Source organism: Arachis hypogaea, chromosome 19 (assembly GCF_003086295.3).
Source record: "Arachis hypogaea cultivar Tifrunner chromosome 19, arahy.Tifrunner.gnm2.J5K5, whole genome shotgun sequence".
NCBI classification, from domain to species: domain Eukaryota; kingdom Viridiplantae; phylum Streptophyta; class Magnoliopsida; order Fabales; family Fabaceae; genus Arachis; species Arachis hypogaea.
Window position 1 is genome coordinate 11,396,361 of NC_092054.1, and position 24,071 is coordinate 11,420,431.

Consider the following 24,071-nt stretch of genomic DNA (forward strand, 5'->3'; position numbering starts at 1 on the left):
AAAAAATCATGAGAGAAAAGGCAAAAGGTGCATGAAAGAGCCACTGAATTTCTTTGTAATTGAGTTGTTGAACTAGGATTAGTTCTCCTTATCAAGTTGGGTTAGCACTTGGTAAGTTTGAATCTGGTTAGATTCTCCTTCCAAGTTGGGACATCACTTTGGGTAGCTGAGCTTTGGTGAAGAAAGCTTAGTGGTAGATACTAGTTGAATTAGGTTATAATTCAATAGTATTGGTAATTGTAATAAGTGGATTATAGTGAAAATTCCACCATGGTTCGTGGTGGAGACTGGACGTAGAATTTATGGCACTTAGAATCTGAATCAGGATACATGCTGGCCTCTTTCTTTTCTTCTCTTCCCTGTTTCTTTTCTGAGTATGAGACAAAACGAAAAAATCTCCTGCAAAACTAGCTTCCATGAAAACAGAGCCTGAAACATTAAGTTTTGAGCCAACTTGATTCCAACCCCCTTCTCAAGTTCAATCAGTTCCATCATACATATATAGTTAACTCATAACTGCAAGGCTAGCGACTACCAATGGTCCACTTTATTAATTCTCATAGTTCAGACTGCCGCAGTGGTAGTAGGAACTATTGCTACTACAGTTACGTGGTTCAAGGCTCTAAGATATATAAGGAAAGCTTCTAGACTTAGGAGCAACAATACAAATAGGAGATTCCATGTAGAAGGGTACTGGACTGAGAGTCTATTTCTAATGAAAGAAAGGCCTCTTGGCTTTCATATTCATAACAAATGGTTCAGAAAGAAGGCCCATGATGCAAAAGTGCTTTTGTTCCGGTTATTAATTAAGCTACAGAAAGGGATTGTGCTGATCAACAAAGTGACCCAGTTCATTTCCACAATCCTCTTGTACTTTATGTTAGCAGCTCGTGATTATTGCAGTAATGTCTCAAGTACTAGCTCAATAACAGAGCCACAGTCTGGCCCAGATCTAAGGCGTTTTGTTCTACATCTTGAAGGAGAGGAAGAATTAGTTGAGGTGATGATGAAAGACATTCACAAAACAACTAATCAATTGTTTCATGTAGGAGAGAAAAAGGAGCCAAAACATGTCATTGAACTAATAACAGAGAAGAGTTCTATCTTGGAAGGATTTAAGAGGGTGACAACATTTCACAATGACCAAGTTTCCTCTTTGCACAATGAGAAAACTACACCATATGGTTGGGCACTTCCAAACATGGACATGCTTTTAGTGAAGAAGTTCATAGGAGCCCTAAGTGAAGGGCTCTACTATGTGAAGTTCATAGAGTGTAACATTGACAAAAAAGGGAAATTGATCAAAGTCAAGAGAGCAGCGAAAACTATGTGGCATGGAGTTGATCTATATGGTAAGTGGCTAGATGTGGACCTTTATAAACTCTCCCATCAAAGTAAAAGCCCCAGGGAGACATTAGAGACACTAGCTGAAGATGCAGGGAAAAGGTATGGCAAGTATAAAACCAAGTATAGAGACATATGCAATAGAGAACCACCTTCATCATGGCCTATTGAAGTATTGGCATCTAATGCAATGTATAGAATAAGCCAAACTGTTTTATTAAATTATGGAAGCATTGAAGATCTTAGGAGTGAGATATTGTTTGAAGAACTAACAGGAACGATATCTGATATATTGGGTGCATATTTCACTAACTTACCCTATGCTATATCGGCCAAGTGCTCCAACAGCACTGTTGCAGAGAGAAAGGATAGTGTTAGAGATGCAGTTGAAATGCTTGGACGAACAAAGAAGATTATAGAATTGCTGGCAGAAAAGATTCCCACCGTGGACTTCAGCCAAAGTACTACCATTGAATACTGGCTTATGATGCATATGCGAAAAAACAACACTTTTTAGTCATCCACAAAAATTTGATCAAATATCATTATTTTGTGCATTTTACCGTATTTGTATTAGCTTAAATATTTTCTTAGGTTTATAATTATACAATTAATAGAAAAATATTTGGGGCCAACAAAAGATAAGCCAAAGCAGCCAATGAATGCATATAAATGGCATGATTTTCTATATAATCACAAGCATTAAATGTTTATCACACACGGGCCTAATGTTGGAAAGAATCCGGCATAGCCCCAATGTTATGGTTTCTCTTAATTCAATTGATCTTTTTTATTACTATAACACCCTTTTAATTAAATAAAAATAAAAAATATTTTTTATTTAATTTTATAAAATGTCTTAAATATTTTTACTTTATTTGATTAGACAAAAATATTTTTTTAAATGAGTCAAATTTTAGAATTTAAGTAATCCTAACTTTATATTTTTAAATAATTTAAACAATAAAACAAAAACATATTTGGGAAAAAAAAAACGAAAGTGTTCGTTCAACTGGATTTCAAAAACACTCCCTTGGATATGTTCTTCTCTCCTCTTCCTTTTCTCTCTCTCTCCCGTTGGAACTCGATCTCTTTCATCTGTCTCGGCGTCGCACTCAAGCTCTCTTTCTCGTCTCTGGTCTCATAATCAAGGTCGTCGTCCTTCTTCTCGTCTCCGAGAGTGGTCGTCGCCGTTGCTCTCTGTCTCGTCATTGTCTTGCACACAGTCACGCGCCTTCGTTGCGCTCTTCATCGCCGGTGGCAGAAGCAGCAGATCCTGGGGCTCGTCGTCTTCTTGCTTCGAGTCTCGCCGTCAGCTTCCTTCGCGCAATCAGAAGCTGCTTCATAATTTGGTGAGTTCTAACAAATTCTGATCTCCTGTTTCTTTCATTTGTAATCGAGAGTTTCATCATTTTTCATATGACCGGACTTATAATTAGAGAATATATTTATGTCACTGTCTTAATTCCCTGGTCTTCAAACTTCTCCATAGTTTATTTCTCTTCACGAAGAGAAAGGATTTGTTTATTATACATGGTATTCATGTATTGAACTTGGTAGTAAAAGGTTTTAAGATATTACTGTGCTTGTTCAATTTTCATTCAAGGAAAAAAGAACGTCTAAGGCTCTCTTCTTTCTTGCCACTGCACTGATTTATGCCTTCATGTTATCTTTCAGTGGTCTTGCTAGTGGATCACATTCAAGGTTGCAGAGTTGGTAGATTCAGTAGTAGCAGCAACAACAGAAGCAGACACATTCTTAGAAAAATTGGGACAAAAATTATACTTGAGTTGACACAGTTTCGACATAATTTATTCTTTCTGTCTGTGGCAGCAAAAACATCTAATTTTTCTATAATAATAGATACAGAGATCAAAGACATGAGAGAAAACTGTAAATTTGGGGTAAAAAACGAAAAAATGGAGGATAGAATCGGAAATAACTCACCAAAAAACCTTAGGGAAGGTCCCACTGTCTGCCATGTCAGATGCCATGTCAGTAGGAAAGGCCACGTGGCAACGCGTGATAGGAGGAGGAAAACGCTTTAGTGCTGACGCGGCAAAGAGGTGGCACGCGGGTCGTGAAGTTGGTCAGGTTGGGTCAGCAGAGGCGCGGGTCGAATAGCGGATCTGTGGAGGTGTCTGGCGTGACATGTGGTGCGATGTAGAGCCGTTGATCCAATAATGTTGGAGGCGTCTGGAAGAAGAAGAACCTAGCTCAAACGAACAGGGGACTTCAGGCGGTGCGTGGCGGCATGTTCGGCGAAGTCCGGCAATGATTCTGGATGCGTTGGAATCGTGAGAGACGAACACAGTGGCAACGTCGGTGACGAACCAAAACATTGAGAAAGGATAAAAAAACGAGGGCAAAGATCGCTGCCAAAAGAAAAAAACAAAGGACTATGAATGAATTTTCATGGAAAAAAAAGAACATATGCTCTTTATACTATGTTAGAAACAAGAGAGTATTCTGAAGAGTGTATTATTGAGTGTAAGTCGAAAGGTACAATGTACAAAGGTATATATAAGTGCTAGAAGAATCAAAGTAATAAAAGTACAAAATCCTACAATAAATACACAAATATGCTATATAAATATAAATGATACTAACTGACCTTAATTGATCCTAATTATACTCCATGGTTATGAAAACTGGATCGAACCGGCTAGTTTAACCGGTCCAACCTGAAACCGACAATGAAAACCTAAAACCGTCGAATTAAAATCCGTATAAAAACCGTTAAACCGACAGAGAACCAGACAGTTGAACCGAATCGAAAACTGGCCGGTTCTTTATAAACGATGTCACTTTGGGTCTAGGTTAAAAAAAAAAAAAAGAAGAAGAAACGCTCCCAACGCGTTACCCTTACCCACCCACCCCTTCCCCAGCACCCCCTCCTTCGTGATTCACCTCACTCACTCAGAATAGCCCGTTCAAAAATTACCCAAATTAAAACCCTAGCTTCTTCAATGGTTCTGCCGCCGCTGTCCGTGGTTGTCAGCGTCTCCACTCCCTCCTCCTTCCCCCTGTACCGAACCCATCCTCTTCTAGCTCGGCACGTCGTCCCCATCTCCCGTGGCTTCTCTATTTGAGGATTCAAGCTGCTCGCCGTCGTGTGGTTCGTCGTCTGTGGTTTGTTTCGGCGCTCGTTGTCGTCTCTTTGTCGTCCTGCTCTCTGTCAAAGGTTAGTGTCACTGCCCACAGGGTTTTTCAGCTCTTCCTTTGATGCCCTGTTTAGTGAGACTGATTTCTGAATGTGAATGTAAATATAATCATTGATTTTGTGTGTTGAAATTATTGGTTAAAATGGATTGTTACTCTGCTGCTGCTTTTTTTAATTTCTGAGTATGCTGTGTTTGAATTTTTTTTTTTTTTGATAGATTTATTGATTTCAGGTTTAGGGTGATTATTTGTTGCTATTTTTTAATTTTGTTGCTAATTGTTCTTGATTCCGGGCTCTGTTCAGTATGTTGTGCTGTTGGTAATAGTGTTTTTGATTGTGTTTATCCTTTGAGAGCTGCTGCTAGTGCAGTGTTGCCTTGTTGATTTCAGTTATGGTTTTTGATTTAGTTTTTGTTGATTATTTGTTGCTGTTTTTTGAAATTTTGTTGATGAAAATCTTACCAGCAATCGCTCAGACGTGATAATTTTCAATCTCGCCAGCATGCATTATTGGTCCCAAAGGAGGAAGACTACATTGAATGGTTTAAAAATGCTGGCTTCAAAGACGTCAAGCTTAAAAGGATAGGTCCAAAGTGGTACCGTGGTGTGCGGAGGCATGGTTTGATCATGGGTTGCTCTCTGATTAGTGTGAAGCCATTTTGCGGAGACTCTCCCTTCAAGGTAATACCTAATTTCTTCATCTCCTTTACTTTAATAATATTTTCTTGTGTTTGTTAATTTAGTTTGTTATGCAGCTTGGTCTAAAGGTAGAGGATGTGAAGAAGCCTCTTAATCCACTTGTGTTTCTTTCTCGATTAATTCTTGGTGCAATTGCAGCCAGTTAGTCGAGAGGCATTTGCTTCAAATTTTAGGATTAATGTTTCTGACTTGATTAACTTCTTTGTTTTCTATCCCTTATAATTGTTACTTGTATCTATGAAAAAAAAAAAAAGGAGAATACATGGCAGGTTTTCAAGTTATGCCGATTATCATTGATTATATGTAGTGCATTTTTATTGTTTGATATTAATTAATCTTATAAGATTTAATTTCTTTGTGCTATCTTTTTAAACATAGTTTACACGATTCTATTTATAAATTTTTACCATCATTTGAAAATACATTTGATTGAATACTTTAAAAACGTATAATAATATCAATGTATTAATTATTAAACAAATATATTCTGTAATTTTATATTATAGCAATAAACATGTTTTATGTTCTATAATTTTTATTGTTTTGATAATTTATTGATTGTTTTTAATTGTGTTGATGAAAATTGTTCTATAATTATTTATTATTTTATTTTAAAACGATTTTTCGGTTTAACAATGGTTATACTAATAAATTAATAAATCAGTAACTAAAACAGTCACCAAAAAAAAATCAGTAACTAAAACAGTTTGATGACCAGTCCGATTTTCAAAACCTTGTCATACTCTAACAATATGATTTATCATAAATTTATTTATCGTAAAATTAGTTTTTAAAAACATACATATAAATTATTTTCATCTTTAAAATTTTAAAAATTGAATTCTTAATATTTTTTATAATTTTAAATTTTAATATTTTTTAATTCTACTAATTTTATTTTTATTTATTATTATTGTTATCGTTCTTGTTTTTACTTTATTGAAATTAAATTCATTATCATTAAATCTATGTAGGTATGTGGACGACAATACTATGCAATTTTTGACCACACACCAATCTATCGTCGAAATCCCATAATGGTCCCTAGTACTATGAGATAATGATGCTGAGTTATATCGTGTATATATATATATATATATATATATATATATATATATATATATATATATAAAGACTAGATGACAAAACAAAATGAATTTGTTTGTCTACTTTGAAGAAGGAAACAACTTAGTGTCTTCATCCATCAACAATTCAATACATTATTTTACAGAATCAACGTTTAACTCGTTTTTTTTTTTTTGTGTGTCTTAAATAAATTAATAAAAAAACAAAACAAATAAAATAAAATAAAAGAATTGTTTAAATAAATGAATAGTCCTGTTTAAAACTACTTTTAAATTCCTTCTAAGGTGAAAAAAGCTCAACATAAGAAAGTTGTAGCTTTATCGTTATTTTTGTCATAATGTCTGCCACCGTGTTTGCATCTCTCATAATCAAACGGAAGTTAACATACTAATTTCAATGCATGATATCTCTTATTTTGAGCACCAATGGATCAATAAACCCAAAACCATTTTGGTGATTAGTAGCAAGATTAAACGCTTTCACACAATCCCTCTCACAAACAACATCTTGTTGACCCACATCCCATACTAAGAGATATCCTCTCCAAATAACAAACAATGCCCCTTAAAAAGTACTATTATTCTCAATCATTCTCAAACATCTCATTTGCCAACTCCTATATTACAATATCTAATAACACAAGCAAAACCAATACTATCATCCGAACCAAGATAACTAGCATCACAACTAATCTTAAAAGTACCAATAAATGGGAGATTTTAAATCTATTTAGAGTAGAAGAAAGGGACATATGTTGTAATTCAAAAATATTTCTAAACTCCTTTTCTAAAGTTAATACCAGACAAATTACTGTTTTTGAAAGTCAAGTTTCATGAGGATTAAAGATGTGACTAACGTTTAACTCATTTAATCACAATGTTAAATTATTTTCAGGGAGAAGGAAATTTAATAAATGAATAAGTTCTGTTTCTAACGTATTTAATTTCAATATCTATTATACAAAAATTTTCAGAACAATCAATAAAATATTACCTAATACAAATTTGATCTTTAAAAATAATATATATAACACAGTTAAAAATTAAAAATATTAAGTAAAAAATTCAAAATAATGCATCTTACATCTGAATATAAATAAAATTTATAAGCTCAGTATAGTTTCTAAAAATATACCATTTATTTATCCACAAAATGTTATTTAATATTTTTGCAATAAACTTATTTTAAAATAATAACCATACACATTAAAAAAATTATTGAAAAAAAGATTATATTTTCGTTACAACCAGTGGCGGAGCTTAGTTCAGACAAGGGGGGGCCATGGCCCCCAAACTTTTTATAAAAAAATTAATAGTACTTTTTCAAAAGATAAAAAATAATTCAATTGGTTTAAATACTTTATTATGACTTAAAGTACCTAATAAGTTCAATAAGCAGCACTCTTTTTACTTTTAAGTTCAAATATAAAAAAATAAATATTTTTTATTTATTTAATTTAATATTATTTTATATTTTACTATTTATTTAATTTAATTTTTATATGATAAAAAATAATAAAATATTCAATAAGTATTAATATTATTGTATTTGTATAAATTGATAAAAAAATTTCAATAAATATTATAAATTTTAATATTTGTCATTCTAACTTTTTCTTTACATATTCTACAGGATATATATTCAAATTTTTATATAAAATAATAATAAAAAATCAAAGAATTGATGCATTTTTTAAGAGGAATGCTAATATTTAAGAAGGAGAACATATAATTTTTATAATATTAACACTTGTAGTTCTTCTACTTTAATGAATCACGAAAAAAATAAGATAAAACCTTCAAAAGTTTAAAAAATTACATCTGATGAGTTTGACCTTAATTTTTTGGAACGAGACCCTAAAAAACGGCTTTAAATTTGGCAATATCACCCAAACTAGAGAGATGAGATTAGACGAACTTATCTTAAATGGGGTCTATATCAAAAACATTTTGACAATTATCTTCTATGTGGCCCCCCAAAATTTTGTTTCAAGTTCCGCCACTGGTTACAACTTTTTTCTTTCTTGCTTTTTGTCTTTAATCAAGCAAGAGAAAAAAAAATCTCTTAGTTTATATCACTTTTTTATTTTCTTCTAAGCAATACATATATAGGACGGAGAATAGTTTTTTTCCCCCTTTCTTTTTAAGTGTTTATTTACATAAAATGCCGTCTTTTCATTTATAATTAAATTAATAATATTTCATGCATTGTTATTAATAAAATTCAAAATCATTAATATTTTCAAATATTTCATTCAATATATATTTTTTAAATTTTCAAAATATTTGTCTGATCTTACAATATTTAGGCACTAGTTTTTTAATCTTTATTTTTAATAATTATATCACTTTAAAAATAAGAATAAATATAATGTTAATTAAAAATTATTTTTTTTTTCTATATTTTCTTCTCTTGTTTAGTCATAAATAATATAATTTGTATTGCTACGTAAATATTTTTTATTTTTCTTAATTCATGTGTTTTATGTTTGAAACATATATTAAAAAATGAAAAGAGTACAATTTAACTATAGAAAAATTGAGAATTAATTTAGGCAAAAACTTACATATAATTATTTTTATATAAAATTGATAGTAAAAAATTATTACATAACAATTTAGTAATATCTATCGAATTATCTAACTGTTTTTTACTATTAATTTTATATTAAGATAATTGAATGTAAATTTTCACTATAAATTTATTGAAGTGATGAGTACACATCAAAATTCAAGCAAGAGCGTGATATAAACAGTGTACTAGAAGTTAGAACATGTGGTTAGAAAATTATTTAATGAATTATTATCACCTCAAGTTACATAAAAGGTGAAAATTCAGGTGCAGTAGACTTCAGGTGAAGTTAATACCTGAGAGTTATTAGATAATTTGACTGATTTGACTAAATTTTCATCTAACGGCTCTCACATATTAACTTTGAATTTTCACCTACATAAATTCATAACCTAAAAAAAATCCTCTCCAGTAATAAGTGGAATAAAGCCATACATGGTACCTAGCTCTTTCTATTGAAACATATTTCAATCACGTGAACAAAACTACACCTTACTATCCGATGCTTTTGTCTACATATGTTTCCTTCCATCGTTTCAAAAATAATCCTCACAAATACTTACTAAAATCAATCATTAAAATTAATTATTTTTATAAAATATATATAAAATAAATTAAATTATATATTTATATATAAATATATAATAATTAATTTAAATATATAAATAATAATTTTTCAAAAATAAATAATAGATGTAGACTTTTAAATATTACATGAAAAATAAATTATATTTTTATTTTTTATCAATAATTTTTAATATTAAAAATATAAAAAAATACAAAAATAATATATATATATAAAACATTTTCTCTCAAAAAAAAAATCTCTATGGCATATGTATATGTGTTTGTATTTCACAACATATTTTGAAAGAAATAAAAATGAAAATATCTTTTTTCTTAAATCTACGTATACCATATATCCAGTTTCATTATCGTAACTTCTAACAAATTATATTACATGTAGTAGTGTAATTTAAAATATCTCATTTTTGTTAGGAGTTTTTTTATTATTTATTTATTTATTTATTTATTTATTTATTTATTATTATTATTATTATTATTATTATTATTATTATTATTATTATTATTATTATTATTATTATTATCCTTTTTTGTAGCCTATAAATTGATAGTTCATGTTCATCCTTCTTCATTCACCACACCTCTCCAAGAACTAAATAAAATATATAAAAAAAAAATGAAGGTTACAACCACCACCAATGTCTTCGCCACTTTCATTCTCTTTGCTTTTGTTACGGTCCAGCCCAACTGAACAGAGGTACCGCCCGACCCGCAACAAACCGGCTTGCACGGTCGGGTCAGCACTTACAATCCACCCGAATCCAAGATCCGAATACGCGCCCTAACTGACAGCAGCGTGACAGCTGTGGGAAGCGAAGCTTCCTGGAAGGTGGCCTCCTCTTGTGGGGCCCGCCCTACTGACAGGGTATATAAAGGGAGGGCTCTACCCCTCCCCAAGGTACGTCATCATTATTTTCCTCTTTTTTCACCTGCACTTCAGACTGACTTGGGCGTCGGAGTGTCTTTGCAGGTGGCACCCCCCTCATTTCATCGAGAGCTCGAAAAGCCGGCAGATCGCGCAAACCGTTTCCAGAACTCAGACCAAAGCAGGATCCATCTTCACATCTAAAACGGTCCGGTAACTCGACTTATCGAACATTGGCGCCGTCTGTGGGGACTCTAGCCAACATGGATTTTGTTTTGGTTTCTGGCGGGGCCGGGACCCGCGGGGAAGGGATAGATCCCCGAGGCAGTGGAGTAGCCGCTGGAGCCCCCGTTCGTGAAGGCAGCAAATCTCCCCCACGACACATAGAGGGACGACCCTTTGGAGGGACAGGCAGCGACAGCACCATGATAATACAAGAACTGCGCCACAGGGTGCAGAACTTAGAGCGAGAAGTAGCCAACCGTGAAAGTCGTCAGTCCACTCCTAGCCAGGAGCCTTCCCGATCCACTCAATGGGGAGAAAGGAGTCTCCGGAGGAGTCGCTCCAGGCGCACCTCGAGCCCCTGGACAGAATCAGAAAGCCAGGAGAGCAGAGAGGTGCCAAGGAGAAGGCGAGACCCGCTGGTCTACAACCGATCGCCAACGAGAGACACCGAAGAAGAGGACTGGGAAAGCGACAGAGGACGAAGAAGAAGGAGCCGACCACAGCAAGTGCACTGCCAAGAAAGGACGAGGAGAAGCCGACCTAACAGAGAACACGACAGGGAAAGGCAACCAGTGGTCATGGGGGCAACCCCGTTCCACCACTCAATCCTCGGAGTACGACTACCAAAGCACGTTGACAAGCCGACAGATATGAGGTACGACGGTACTCAGGATCCCAGGAACATCTAACGGCCTTCGAGGCCAGGATGAACATGGAAGGGGTAGGCGACGAAGTAAGATGCCGGGCTTTCCCGGTAACCTTAGCTGGGCCGGCGATTCGTTGGTTTAATGCCCTCCTCCAGGACTCCATAACCACGTTTGCCGACATCAGTCGTTCTTTCTTGGCCCAGTTCACCACGCGCATCGCCAAAGCAAAACACCCGATTAACCTGCTAAGGGTGATGCAGCGAAACAGTGAGCCGACCAAAAAATACTTGGATAGATTCAATGATGAGTACCTCGAGATAGACGGCTTAATGGATTCGGTGGCCAGCTTGTGCTTGACCAATGGTTTGCTAAATGAGGATTTCAGAAAATACCTCACCACCAAGCCCATCTGGACAATGCAGGAAATCCAGAACGTAGCCAGAGAATACATTAATGATGAAGAGGAAAGTCAGGTCGTGGCGGCCAATAAACGGCAGCCCGTATACCCTAATGCCCGCCCATCCAATGGTGGAGAGAGGTCTAAGGAACACTCCAGAGACGGAAGAACGGCCAAGACTTTCAAACCCTTTCCCCGTGTTGGAAAGTTCACCAACTACACCCCCTAGCGGCTCCCATCGTCGATGTTTATCAACAAATCGCCGACAAGGGCATCTTGTCGAAGCCCCGACAACTCAGGGACAGGACGGGAGGAAACAAGAACCTCTATTGTGATTATCACAAGGGATATGGCCACAAGACACAAGACTGCTTCGACCTGAAGGACGCCTTGGAGCAGGCCATCCGAGAGGGAAAATTGGCCGAGTTCGAGCACCTAATAAGGGAACCTAGGAGGAGGGACCGATCAACCGAGGACAAAAGCCATGCCGTAAAGTAGAGACGGGAACCCGACGGGGATGCGGAGCGTGCCCTCACCATGGTAAATGTGGTGATTGGAAGGGATGTACCTCCCAGGTCGAAGTCGGCTAGTAAGAAGGACGCCAAGATTCTGGCTATGTCCTCTGGCCCCGTACCGACCTCTTGGATGTTACCCTTGATCTCTATCGGCCCCAAGGATCAATGGTTCAATGAGGTTGCGGAAAATCCGCTGATGGTCATCACGGCCAGGGTGGGCACCGGCATAGTAAAGCGGATCTTGGTGGACACAGGGTTTGATTCGAATATCATGTTTCGCAATGTATTTGACGCCCTGGGCCTACGAGACGCCAACCTCAAAGGTCACCAGCACGGCGTGGTAGGCCTTGGCGATAACTTCATCAAGCCAGACAGCGTAATTTTCCTTCCGGTCTCCATAGGCGGAGGCAGGGGGAAGAGATCGCTAATGGCGGAGTTCGTGGTCTTAAGAGACTCGACGACCTACAACCTCATCCTGGGGAGAAAGACCATCAATGAATTTGGGGCAGTGATCTCCACCAAGCTATTGCTAATGAAATTTGTTGCTGATGATGGATCAGTTGGGACCATCAGGGGAGACCTAGAGACGGCGGTCACATGCGACAACGCCAGCCTCTCCCTGAGAAAGAAGTCTAAAGAAGCGTCTAGCATTTTTCTTGCCGATTTCAACGCCAGAGTTGATGATAAACCTAGGTCGGAACCAGAGGGGGACCTGGAAAAATTCAGGGTCGGCGACTCGGAGGAGAAGTTTACCTTTGTAAACAGGAACCTACCCGACGGCTTGAAAGAGCCCCTGATGGAGATGATCAGAGCGAACGGCGACGTGTTTGCCTAGACCCCAGCCGACATGCCAGGTATAGACCCCCAATTCATGTCCCACCCTCTAGCCGTGAAACCGAACGCTATGCCGGTGGCTCAAAGGAGAAGGAAAATGTCTCAAGAACGAGCAGAGGAGGTGGCCAGGCAGACGGCCAGCCTATTGGAAGCGGGCTTCATTCGGGAACTCGATTACTCGACTTGGCTGGCAAACGTGGTCTTGGTTAAAAAGCCTAGTGGGAAATAGAGAATGTGTGTGGATTACTCTGACCTTAACAAAGCATGTCCCAAAGATTCCTTCCCCCTACCCAACATCGATGCTCTCGTTGACGCGGTTGCGGGTTACCGGTATCTGAGCTTCATGGATGCCTATTCTGGGTATAATCAGATACCGATGCACTGGCCAGATGAAGAGAAAATGGTATTTATAACGCCGGGGGGAACATATTACTACAAAGTCATGCCGTTCGGACTAAAGAACGCGGAGGCCACATACCAAAGACTGATGAACAAGATCTTCAGGGACCTCATCGGCAAGACAGTAGAAGTATACGTAGACGATATCTTGGTCAAGACCGCCAGGCCCGAGGCCCTTTTAAGTAACCTGGAAAGAATTTTCGCGTCTCTTCGTCAGCACGAAATGAGGCTCAATCCACTGAAGTGTGCCTTCGCCATTGAAGCTGGTAAATTCTTGGGGTTTATGATAACCCAGCAAGGGGTGGAGGCCAACCCGAAAAAGTGTGAGGCAATCCTTCAGATGAAGAGCCCGGGAAGCGTGAAAGATGTCCAAAGGTTGGCGAGCAGACTCACAGCGCTATCCCGTTTCCTCGGCGCGTCGGCAGCAAAAGCTCTACCTTTCTTTAACCTGATGAAGAAGGGGATCGCATTCGAGTGGACCCCAGCATGTGAAGAAGCTTTCAAGCAGTTCAAAGAAATAGTCTCGGCACTACCCGTCCTCGCGAGGCCCAAGAAGGGAGAAGCGCTATACTTGTACTTGGCAGTAACCGACGAGGCCTTGGCGGCAATCTTGGTGCGAGAAGAGGGGAAGACTCAGCAGCCAATATATTTTGTGAGTAAAACACTACAAGGAGCAGAACTAAGGTATAGCAAGCTGGAAAAAGTGGCGTATATGCTCCTGACATCGTCGCGCAGGCTGCGGCAGTACTTTCAAGGGCATCAAGTAATCGTCAGGACGGATCAGGCGATCCGACAAGTACTCCAGAAACCCGAATTGGCAGGAAGAATGATGACTTGGGCTGTCGAACTCTCCCAGTATGACTTACAGTATGAACCCAGGCACACGATCAAGGCTTAAGCCATGGCTGATTTCCTTATAGAAGTAACGCGGGACCCAGACAGGACACCGAGCACACGGTGGAAGCTCCACATTGACGGAGCATCCAACCAAACGTTCAGAGGAGCAGGAATCATCTTGGAAAACCCGGCTGGAGTTATATACGAGTAGTCAGTCAAATTCGATTTCCCGATATCAAACAACCAGGAAGAATACGAGGCCCTACTGGGTGGCCTAGTTCTAGCAACGGAGGTCGGAGCCACAAGACTGGAAGTGTGTAGTGACTCACAGGTCGTCACTTCCCAGATCAATGGAACCTACCAAGCCAGAGACTCACTGTTACAGAGGTATCTGAAGAAAGTCAAAGAATTGAGCAAGCAGTTTGAGGAGGTCACGGTCCAGCACGTTCTGAGAGAAAGGAACACACGGGCAGACCTCCTGTCCAAGCTAGCAAGTACAAAGCCAGGGATGGGTACCCGATCCCTCATTCAAGGTCTGATAAAAGAACCAACAGTGGTGTTAAAGCTAGCCCAGCCAGAACCCTCCTGGATGGACCCGATCATCGAATTTCTGGAAAAGGCCAGGCTCCCCAGCGATGAGCAGGCGGCCAAAACAATAAGGCGAGAGGCGGCCAAGTATGCAATCATACAGGGCCAGTTGTTTAAAAAAGGACTTAGCCAACCACTGCTAAAATGCCTGCGCCCCGACCAAACGGAGTACGTCCTCCGGGAAGTCCACGAAGGATGCTGTGGTCACCACATCAGAGGGAAGGCCCTGGCTAGGAAGCTTATCAGAGCCGGATATTAGTGGCCCTCCATGATGACGAATGCTAAAGAGTTTGTCAGAAGGTGCAAAAGATGCCAGGAAAACTCTAACTTCCATAAAGCGCCAGCAACCGAGCTCAGTCTTCTCACGGCTTCCCGACCTTTCTCACAATGGGGAGTTGACCTACTAGGACCCTTCCCAGTCGGACCGGGACAAGTCAAGTACCTGATAGTGGAAATCGATTATTACACAAAGTGGGTAGAAGCGGAGCCGTTGGCCAGCATATCCTCAGCCAATTGTCGAAAGTTCATGTGGAGGAACATAGTAGCAAGATTCGGGATCCCAGAAGTCGTTATCTTCGATAACGGGACCCAGTTAGCTGATAAAAGATTCGGAGAATTTCTGGCCGACTTGGACATAAAACAAAAGTTCTCGTCAGTTGAGCATCCCCAGACCAACGGACAAGTAGAGGCCGCGAACAAAGTCATCTTATAAGGCCTCAAGAAGCGACTTGACCAAAAGAAGGGAGCGTGGGCAGACGAACTAGCCTCAGTTCTCTGGTCTTATCGCACAACCCAACAGTCGGCCACTGGAGAAATACCTTTCCGACTCACCTATAGGGTGGACGCAATAATACCCGTGGAAATCGGCGAATCGAGCCCGCGACTACTCTTAGGAGGAATTGGGGAGGCCGTGGAAAAGGACTTAGTGGATGAGGCCAAGGAGATGGCCCACTTATCAGAGACAGCGCTCAAGCAAAGAATGGCCTTACGCTACAATGCCGAGGTGGTCAAGAGAGGTAGTTCTAATTATACTTTGTATATGCGATAAGTTATTAATCAATCACAAATTTTTAATTAGAGTTTAAATGTATGATAGATTAATTTTTGATTTGTTAACGAATTAGAAAATACCATATGAAAAATAAATTTACTAAAAATATTTGGTTCCAATTGGTAAATAGAGAAGTTTATTATACATTATCATTTTTTATTTTGCATTTCCGCAAAGATTGATAAGTATCTACTTACTTTATATTAATTTTGGAGTTATGCTAAGTGCACATTCTGACCCGAATCTAAGGCGTTTTGTTCTACATCTTGAAGGAGAGGAAGAATTAGTTGAGGTGATGATGAAAGACATTCACAAAACAACTAATCAATTGTTTCATGTAGGAGAGAAAAAGGAGCCAAAAATGTCATTGAACTAATAACGGAGAAGAGTTCTATCTTGGAAGGATTTAAGAGGGTGACAACATTTGACAATGACCAAGTTTCCTCTTTTCACAATTAATAGAAAAATATTTGGTGCCAACAAAAGATAAGCCAAAGCAGCCAATGAATGCAAATATAAATGGCATGATCTTCTATATAATCACAAGCATTAAATGTTTATCACACACGGGCCTAATGTTGGAAAGAATCCTGCATAGCCCCAACGTTATGGTTTCTCTTAATTCAATTGATCTTTTTTATTCTAATCAAATTCGATTAACGTAGCTAATGAGTTATACTTTAAATGACATAATTTTTTGGGCAAATCACAATAATAAGTTAAGGGGAGCAAAATTTTATACGAATAAGTCAAAATGAAAACTGCTTTATGAATCCACCAATGTACGTTTATATGTAGTTCGAACCAGCTGAATTCAAACTCCATTTCTACATAATTTGAACCAGGTGGGTTCGAATTATACACAAACACACGCACACACTAATTCGAACCAGCTGGGTTCGAATTACACACATAGTAAATTAATAATTTATTAAAAAAAATTTATTAAAAAATTTATTAAAAAATTAATAATTTAAAAATTAAAAAATATATATTTTATTTCATACATTAAAAAAAAGCTAACAAAATATTTAATTACGAGACTTCTTTAAAATATCTGTGATCTATCAATTCGACACAATTCAACAATATTCATCATCTATCAATACTAAACATCACTCTCAATCTCATTTCACCTCAATCTAAATATTTCACACCATATTATCATTACAACATCATAATTTACCAATATACTCAAAAATCATCAACCCATCATAATTCATCATAAATCATCATTCAACAACTCAAATCCTCAAATCATTATACATCATCATCATCATACAACAATCCCAACAACCAATTTAATCCAATCCTATCCTATGGGTCACTAGTCTAAGTGTCCATGAACATTACATATTACACAAAGGAAACCGAAACCATACCTTGGCCAATTCCCAATATGCTCCAACACCAAACTTGATTCAAATCAAGCTTCCACTAAGCTCTAAACTATCAAGCCAAACCAAAAGCCACTACTAACTCCAAAAACATGCTTCATACATACAACATAACCGTACATCAACAACTAAAGCTCATACTATACCAAACTACAAGGATAAAGAGGTTCCTTACCTTATTTAACGAGATTAGGGGTAAAATCCAACAATTACTCGCTACTAGAGATCACCTAAACAAGCAAAACCACAAAATCTACTCAAAACTCATAACCAAAATCATGCAGAAACTTAGGGCAGAGAACTGGGGATTGAGCTTCGAGTTCTTACCAGAAAAACTTAGATAGAAAGGAATAGCTTGTCGAGAGCTTCACGTGGCCACAAACGGCTCATCAATCGGAGGTTCGTAGCTCAAGTTACAAGCAAATGAAGGTGAGGGTGAATAATAAAACCCCAACTCCCTTCTCTTCACTCTTCTCACCGTCCCTCTCTCTTTCTTTTCTTCAAATGAGCTGAAATGCTCATTTAATGAGGGGTATATAAGTTGGACTTAGGCCCACTTGAGTTCGGTCCAATCTGCTAAGTGTTTTTGGTCCGTTTGGCTCACTTTGGGGCAAAACCTTTAAGATTAGTGTCCGGATTTCGATTCTAAATTATTTTTTCTCCTTTCAAAATAATAAATTAATTTTTAAAATATTATTTTCCAAAATACACGGTACTAAACAGACTAAAGCCGGTATTGCCAGCTTAAGCGCCAGTACGCATTTTTACAAAATTTTTCGAAACAGATATATTTTCCAGCTCAGAAAAATTCACTAAAATCAAATTTCACATTTATATTTTCAAATTAAAACTTCTAAATTTTGAATCTATTCTGGGCACTAAAATTATTTTATTAAAACGGTTTTACGTGAAAATGTGGGTTCTTACATTGTGCACAGTCGCGCGCCTTCGTTGCGCTCTTCATTGCCGACGGCAGAAACAGCAGGTCCTGGGGCTCGTCGTCTTCTTCCATCGAGTCTCACTGTCAGATTCCTTCGCGCAATCAGAAGCTGCTTCATGATTTGGTGAGTTCTAACAAATTCTCCTGTTTCTTTCATCTGTAATCAAGAGCTTCATCGTTTTTCATATGGCTGGGCTTATAACCAGAGAATATATTTATGTCACTGTCTCAATTCCCTGGTCCCCAAACTTCTCCATAGTTTATTTCTCTCCACGAAGAGAAAGAATTTGTTTATCATACATGGTATTCATGTATTGAACTTGGTAGTAGAAGGTTTTAAGTTATTACTATGCTTGTTCAATTTTCATTCAAGGAAAAAAGAACGCCTAAGGCTCTCTTCTTTCTTGTCACTGCACTTATTTATGCCTTCGTGTTATCTTTCAGTGGTCTTGCTAGTGGATCACATTCAAGGTTGCAGAATTGGTAGATTCTGTAGTAACAGCAATAACAGAAGCAGACATATTCTTAGAGAAATTGGGACGAGAATGATACTTGAGTTTATCAGGACGTGGTGGGCGAGTAGGACAGGTAGTAATCAAATATCCTGAGAGCTTGCAATATAATGGCAAAATAGGTGTGGACAATTGTAGCTAATGTGACCTTTCTATTGGCATTTGCGACATTCAATAGAAGGATAGTATGAGAAAAGGTGTCCAAAATGGTTACAATTTCGACATAATTTACTCTTTCTGTCTGTGGCAGCAAAAACATCTAATTTTTCCATACTAATAGATACATAGATCAAAGAGAGGAGAGAAAATTACAAATTTGGGGTAGAAAACGAAAAAATAGAGGACAGAATCGAAAAGATCTCGCCAAAAAACCTTAGAGAGAGTCCCACTGTCTGCCATGTCAAATGCTACGTCAGCAGGAAAGGCCATGTGGCAACGCGAGATAGGAGGAGGAAAACGCGTCAGTGCTGAGGCGGCGATGAGATGGCACGTGGGTCATGAAGCTGGTCAGGTTGGGTCAGCAGAGGCGTGGGTTGAACAGTGGATCTATGGAGGTGTCTGGCGTGACATGTGGTGCAATGGAGAGCCGTTGATCCAATGACGCTGGAGGCATCTGGAAGGAGAAGAACCTCAAACGGACAGGGGACTTCAAGCGGTGCATGGCGGCATGTCCGGCGAAGTCCGACAACGATTTTGGATGCGTTGGAATCGTGAGAGACGAACACGGTGGCAACGGCAGTGATGAACCAAAACATCGAAAAAGGATAAAAAAATGAGGGCAAAGATCACTGCCAAAAGAAAAAAAACAAAGGGATATGAATGAATTTTCATGGGAAAAAAACCTATACTCTTGATACTATGTTAGAAAACAAGAGAGTATTCTGAAGAGTGTATTATTGAGTGTGAGTTGAAAGGTACAATGTACAAAGGTATATATAAGTGCTAGAAGAATCAAAGCAATAAAAGCACAAAATCCTACAATAAATACACAGATATACTATATAAATATAAATGATACTAACTGACCTTAATTGATCATAATTATACTCCATGGTTATGAAAACCAGATCGAACCGGCCAATTTAACCAGTCTAACCCAAAATCGACAATAAAAACGGTCCAGTCTGACGCCTAAAACCATCGAATTGAAAATTGTATGAAACCGTTGAACTGACGAGAACCAGACGGTTGAACCGGATCTGAAACCGGCAAGTTCTTTATAAACGGCGTCATTTTGGGTCTGGGTTAAAAAAAAAAAAAAAGAAGAAACCCTCCCAAGTCCCAACGCGTTACCCACCCACTCCTTCCCCCACCACCCCATCCTTCATGATTCACCTCACTCACTAAGAATAGCCCGTTCAAAAATTACCCAAATCAAAACCCTAGCTTCTTCAACGGTTTTGCCGCTGCCGTCCGTGGTTGTCGGCGCCTCCACTCCTTCCTCCTTCGCCCTATACCGAACCCATCCTCTTCTAGCTCGGCACGTTGTCCCTATCTCCCGTGGCTTCTCTGTTTGAGGATTCAAGCTGCTCGCTGTCGTGTGGCTCATCGTCTGTGGTTTGTTTCGCCGCTCACCATCGTCTCTTCGTCGTCCTGCTCTCCATCAAAGGTTAGTGTCACTGCTTACATGTTTTTTCAGCTCTTCCTTTCATGCTCTGTTTAGTGAGACTGATTTTTGAATGTGAATGAAAATATAATCATTGATTTTGTGTTGTTGAAATTATTGGTTAAAATGAATTTGGTACTCTGCAGCTGCCTTTTTTAATTTCTAAGTATGCTGTGTTTGATTTTTTTTTTTTTTGGATAAATATATTGATTTCAGGTCTAGGGTGATTATTTGTTGCTATTTTTTAATTTTGTTGATGATTGTTCTTGATTCCTGGCTCTGTTCAGTATGTTGTGCTATTGGTAATGGTGTTTTTGATTGTGTTTATCCTTTGAGAGCTGCTGTTAGTACAGTGTTGCCTTGTTGATTTCAGTTATGGTTTTGATTGGGTTTTTGTTTATTATTTGTTGCTGTTTTTGAAATTTTGTTGATGAAAATCTTGCCAACAATTGCCCAGACGTGATAATTTTCAATCTTACCAGCATGCATTATTGGTCCCAAAGGAGGAAGACTACATTGAATGGTTTAAAAATGCTGGCTTCAAAGACGTCAAGCTTAAAAGGATAGGTCCAAAGTGGTACCGTGGTGTGCGGAGGCATGGTTTGATCATGGGTTGCTCTGTGATTGGTGTGAAACCATTTTGTGGAGACTCTCCCCTCAAGGTAATACCTAATTTCTTCATCTCCTTTATTTTAATAATGTTTTCTTGTATTTGTTATACAGCTTGGTCCAAAGGTAGAGGATGTGAAGAAGCCTCTGAATCCACTTGTGTTTCTTTCTCGATTAATTCTTGGTGCAATTGCAGCCACTTAGTCCAGAGGCATTTGCTTCAAATTTTAGGATTAATGTTTCTGACTTGATTAACTTCTTTGTTTTCCATCCTTTGTGATTGTTACTTGTATCTCTGGAAAAAAAAAAGGAGAATACATGGCAGTTTTCAAGTTATGCTAATTATCATTGATTATATGTACGGCATTTTTGTTGTTTGATATTAATTAATCTTATAAGATTTAATTTCTATCTTTCTAAAGATAGTTTAGAAAGATAGTTTATACTATTCAATTTATGAATTTTCACCATCATCTAAAAATACATTTGATTGAATGCTTGAAAAACATATAATAATAGTAATGTACTAATTATTAAACAAACATGTTCTGTAATTTTATATTATAGCAATAAACATGTTCTATAATTTTTATTTTTTTTATAATTTATTGATTATTTTTAATTGTGTTGATGAAATTTGTTCTATAATTTATTTATTATTTTATTTTAAAATAATTTTTCTGTTTAACAACGGTTAGACCAATAAATTAATAAATCAGTAACTAGAACGATTTCATGACCGTCCGATTTTCAGAACCTTGTTATACTCTAACAATATGACATATCATAAATTTATTTATCGTAAAATTAGTTTTTAAAAATATACACATAAATTATTTTTATCTTTAAAATTTTAAAAATTAAATTTTTAATATTTTTTATAATTTTAAATTTTAATATTTTTTAATTCTACTAATTTTATTTTTATTTATTATTATTGTTATCGTTCTTGTTTTTACTTTATTAAAATTAAATTCATTATCATTAAATCTAAGAAAATTTACGTAAATAAAATGAATGAACAAAACCTTTACGCAAATACAACATTGGCAATTTCCAGACGCAAATGCAACAAACGCAACTGTATATAATCTGCTACACCCTCTAGCGAAACTTAATTGCACATAATCTGCTATAGGGTGCCGCAGATTTCGTTGAGGGCTGAATTACTCATAAACCGCTACACTCTGTAGCGGTTTATGCTCATATGGTGATAGACTCATAATCCGCTACACCCTCTAGCGGATTATGAACAGTGTGGAAGCTTGGGAAGATGCCATATACCAGTCTAACAGAAAGAACTCGTGATGCAAAATGTACAAAGTTATACAAATACAGTCTCCATAAACAATAAGCCATAAAAATATAATAGACATGAGGCATTAACACTAACACGGATTAAATTTCTACATTAGGCATAAGTCATAAGTCATACAAATAGGTCGGAACAAACACTCACACAAACACACCAAAGGCACTAACACCCGAAAACGTAAATTGCTACAGGAGAATATAAAATTCATAAAACTAGAAGCACGCATACTAGAAGTCCTACGAACTACCGGCAACGGTGGAGCCTCTCTGTGGGCAAGACCTACGCGTGTGCCCAGGCTGTCTGCAGAGCCCGCATCGCTTCGGTCGGTTATGGTCGACCTTATCCATGTTGTTCCGGATTCTGGTAGACCTCGATCGCCCATCACGACAATGCCTCAAGCTGGGGTCCAGAATAACGGTCGGACCGTCATAAGGTGGCCAAAGTCCCTTCGGTATTGGCGGCACAAAACCCATCTGGTACACCCTAAACACCTTCTGCATGGTGTAGACCTCGTCGACATAGATAGACCAGTCAAGTCATGACTGGGCACAATATGCAATCGCATGGCAACATGGGTAATGGAGAGCTTGAAAGTATCCACAGTCGCATGTACGATGCTGAAGGGAAACTTGGTACGTCCCAAGTGAAAAGCTCCAGATGGGCGTCGTCTCGGCAACAGTGTACTCAGATTGGTGTCTATCAAACAGGGTGACAGTGAAGCATCTGGAGTCTTTCAAGTTGCGCTCCATCGCCTTCATAAAAGACTGGCAGAACTTGGCACTGCTGGCCAATTGAGCCTCTGCCGTCTGACCACGAATCACGAACAACTCTGCTAGTCGGCCATATGTGGACTTCACTAGGGCGGTAATCGGAAGATTCCGTGTACCCTTCAGAACAGAATTAACACAATCAGATATATTGGTCGTCATGTGACCAAACCGTCTGCCACCATCCTGGTGCTGTGTCCACTTATCGTATTCTATTCTGTTCGCCCAGTCACACATTGCCGGATTCTCAGTCCGCATTATATCAAACCAATAGTGAAACTCTGCCTCAGTCTTCGCATAAGCAGCGTTCACAAGCAAACGCTTTGCATCCGTGCCCTTGAAACTGAGTACGAAGTTAGCTGCAACATGCCGAATACAAAATACTCGGTACGCATGCGTGGGTAACCACCCACTGTTCGGGTTCTCTAGTGCAGCCTTGATGCCATTGTGCCTATCTGAGATGACCAGTATCCCCTGTTGCGGAGTCACATGTTGCCGTAGGTTGGTCAGGAAGAAAGACCAAGACTCGGCATTTTTCCCCTCCACGAGACTGAAAGCAATAGGCAAGATGTTGGAGTTCCTATCTTGAGCAATGGCCAGGAGCAAAGTCCCTCCATACTTGCCATACAGATGAGTACCGTCTATGCTGCCCAATGGCTTGCAGTGTCAGAAAGCTTCAACACAAGGAGGAAACGTCCAGAAAAGACGATGAAAGTACACGGTTGAGTCATCCACGTCATCACCGACGAGAACCGGAGATGTCTTCAACAACGTAACCGTCCCCTCTATGGTAGACTGCACACCAAGGATCCAACGAGGTAGCTCGGCGTAGGACTCTTCCCAGTCCCCGTATATCTATGCTACCGCCTTCTATTTTGCCAACCACGTCTTCCTGTAAGTTGGCTTGAACCTGTACATTCCTTCGGTAGCTTCTTGCAACACCTTTATCGATACCGCCGCATTGGCTCGAACTAGAGGAAAGATCTTTGCACAGATCACGTGATAATCTAGTTGTCGGTGGTCGCTGAATATCGATGTAGCCAAGCATGTGTGTGGTCCGTTGTACCACCGAACCTCCCAAGTTCTCTTCCGTGCTCAAAGGCTGATGCGAATCATCCAT

The 24,071-nt window shown here is 38.3% G+C and overlaps 3 protein-coding genes and 2 long non-coding RNA genes across 6 annotated transcripts; 3 read left to right on the forward strand and 2 right to left on the reverse strand.

Moving 5' to 3' along the window:
• The first annotated feature begins 435 nt into the window (after window positions 1–435).
• Window positions 436–1,968, forward strand: LOC112777251 (uncharacterized). Its single transcript, XM_025821585.3, has one exon. It carries the CDS (start codon window positions 716–718, stop codon window positions 1,859–1,861), a length of 1,146 nt encoding a protein of 381 aa, XP_025677370.1. The 5' UTR covers window positions 436–715; the 3' UTR covers window positions 1,862–1,968.
• A 2,216-nt stretch (window positions 1,969–4,184) lies between these two features.
• LOC112776432 (uncharacterized) lies at window positions 4,185–5,505 on the forward strand. Of its 2 annotated transcripts, XR_003189947.3 has the most exons (3): window positions 4,197–4,528; window positions 4,972–5,187; window positions 5,262–5,505. It is a non-coding gene; the product is annotated as an uncharacterized lncRNA (long non-coding RNA). The 2 variants fall into 2 exon arrangements; XR_003189946.3 differs by having other exon boundaries at window positions 4,185–4,528; window positions 4,972–5,505.
• An 8,725-nt stretch (window positions 5,506–14,230) lies between these two features.
• Window positions 14,231–15,013, forward strand: LOC140182132 (uncharacterized). Its single transcript, XM_072228253.1, has 2 exons — window positions 14,231–14,362; window positions 14,414–15,013. Exons 1-2 carry the CDS (start codon window positions 14,231–14,233, stop codon window positions 15,011–15,013), a joined length of 732 nt encoding a protein of 243 aa, XP_072084354.1.
• A 1,983-nt stretch (window positions 15,014–16,996) lies between these two features.
• LOC140181976 (uncharacterized) lies at window positions 16,997–17,704 on the reverse strand. Its single transcript, XR_011877702.1, has 2 exons — window positions 17,530–17,704; window positions 16,997–17,432 (listed from the first exon to the last, which is right to left on the reverse strand). It is a non-coding gene; the product is annotated as an uncharacterized lncRNA (long non-coding RNA).
• Window positions 17,705–22,720: 5,016 nt separating this feature from the next.
• LOC140182133 (uncharacterized) lies at window positions 22,721–24,071 on the reverse strand. The gene is made up of 2 exons (XM_072228254.1): window positions 23,695–24,071; window positions 22,721–23,597 (listed from the first exon to the last, which is right to left on the reverse strand). Exons 1-2 carry the CDS (start codon window positions 24,069–24,071, stop codon window positions 22,721–22,723), a joined length of 1,254 nt encoding a protein of 417 aa, XP_072084355.1.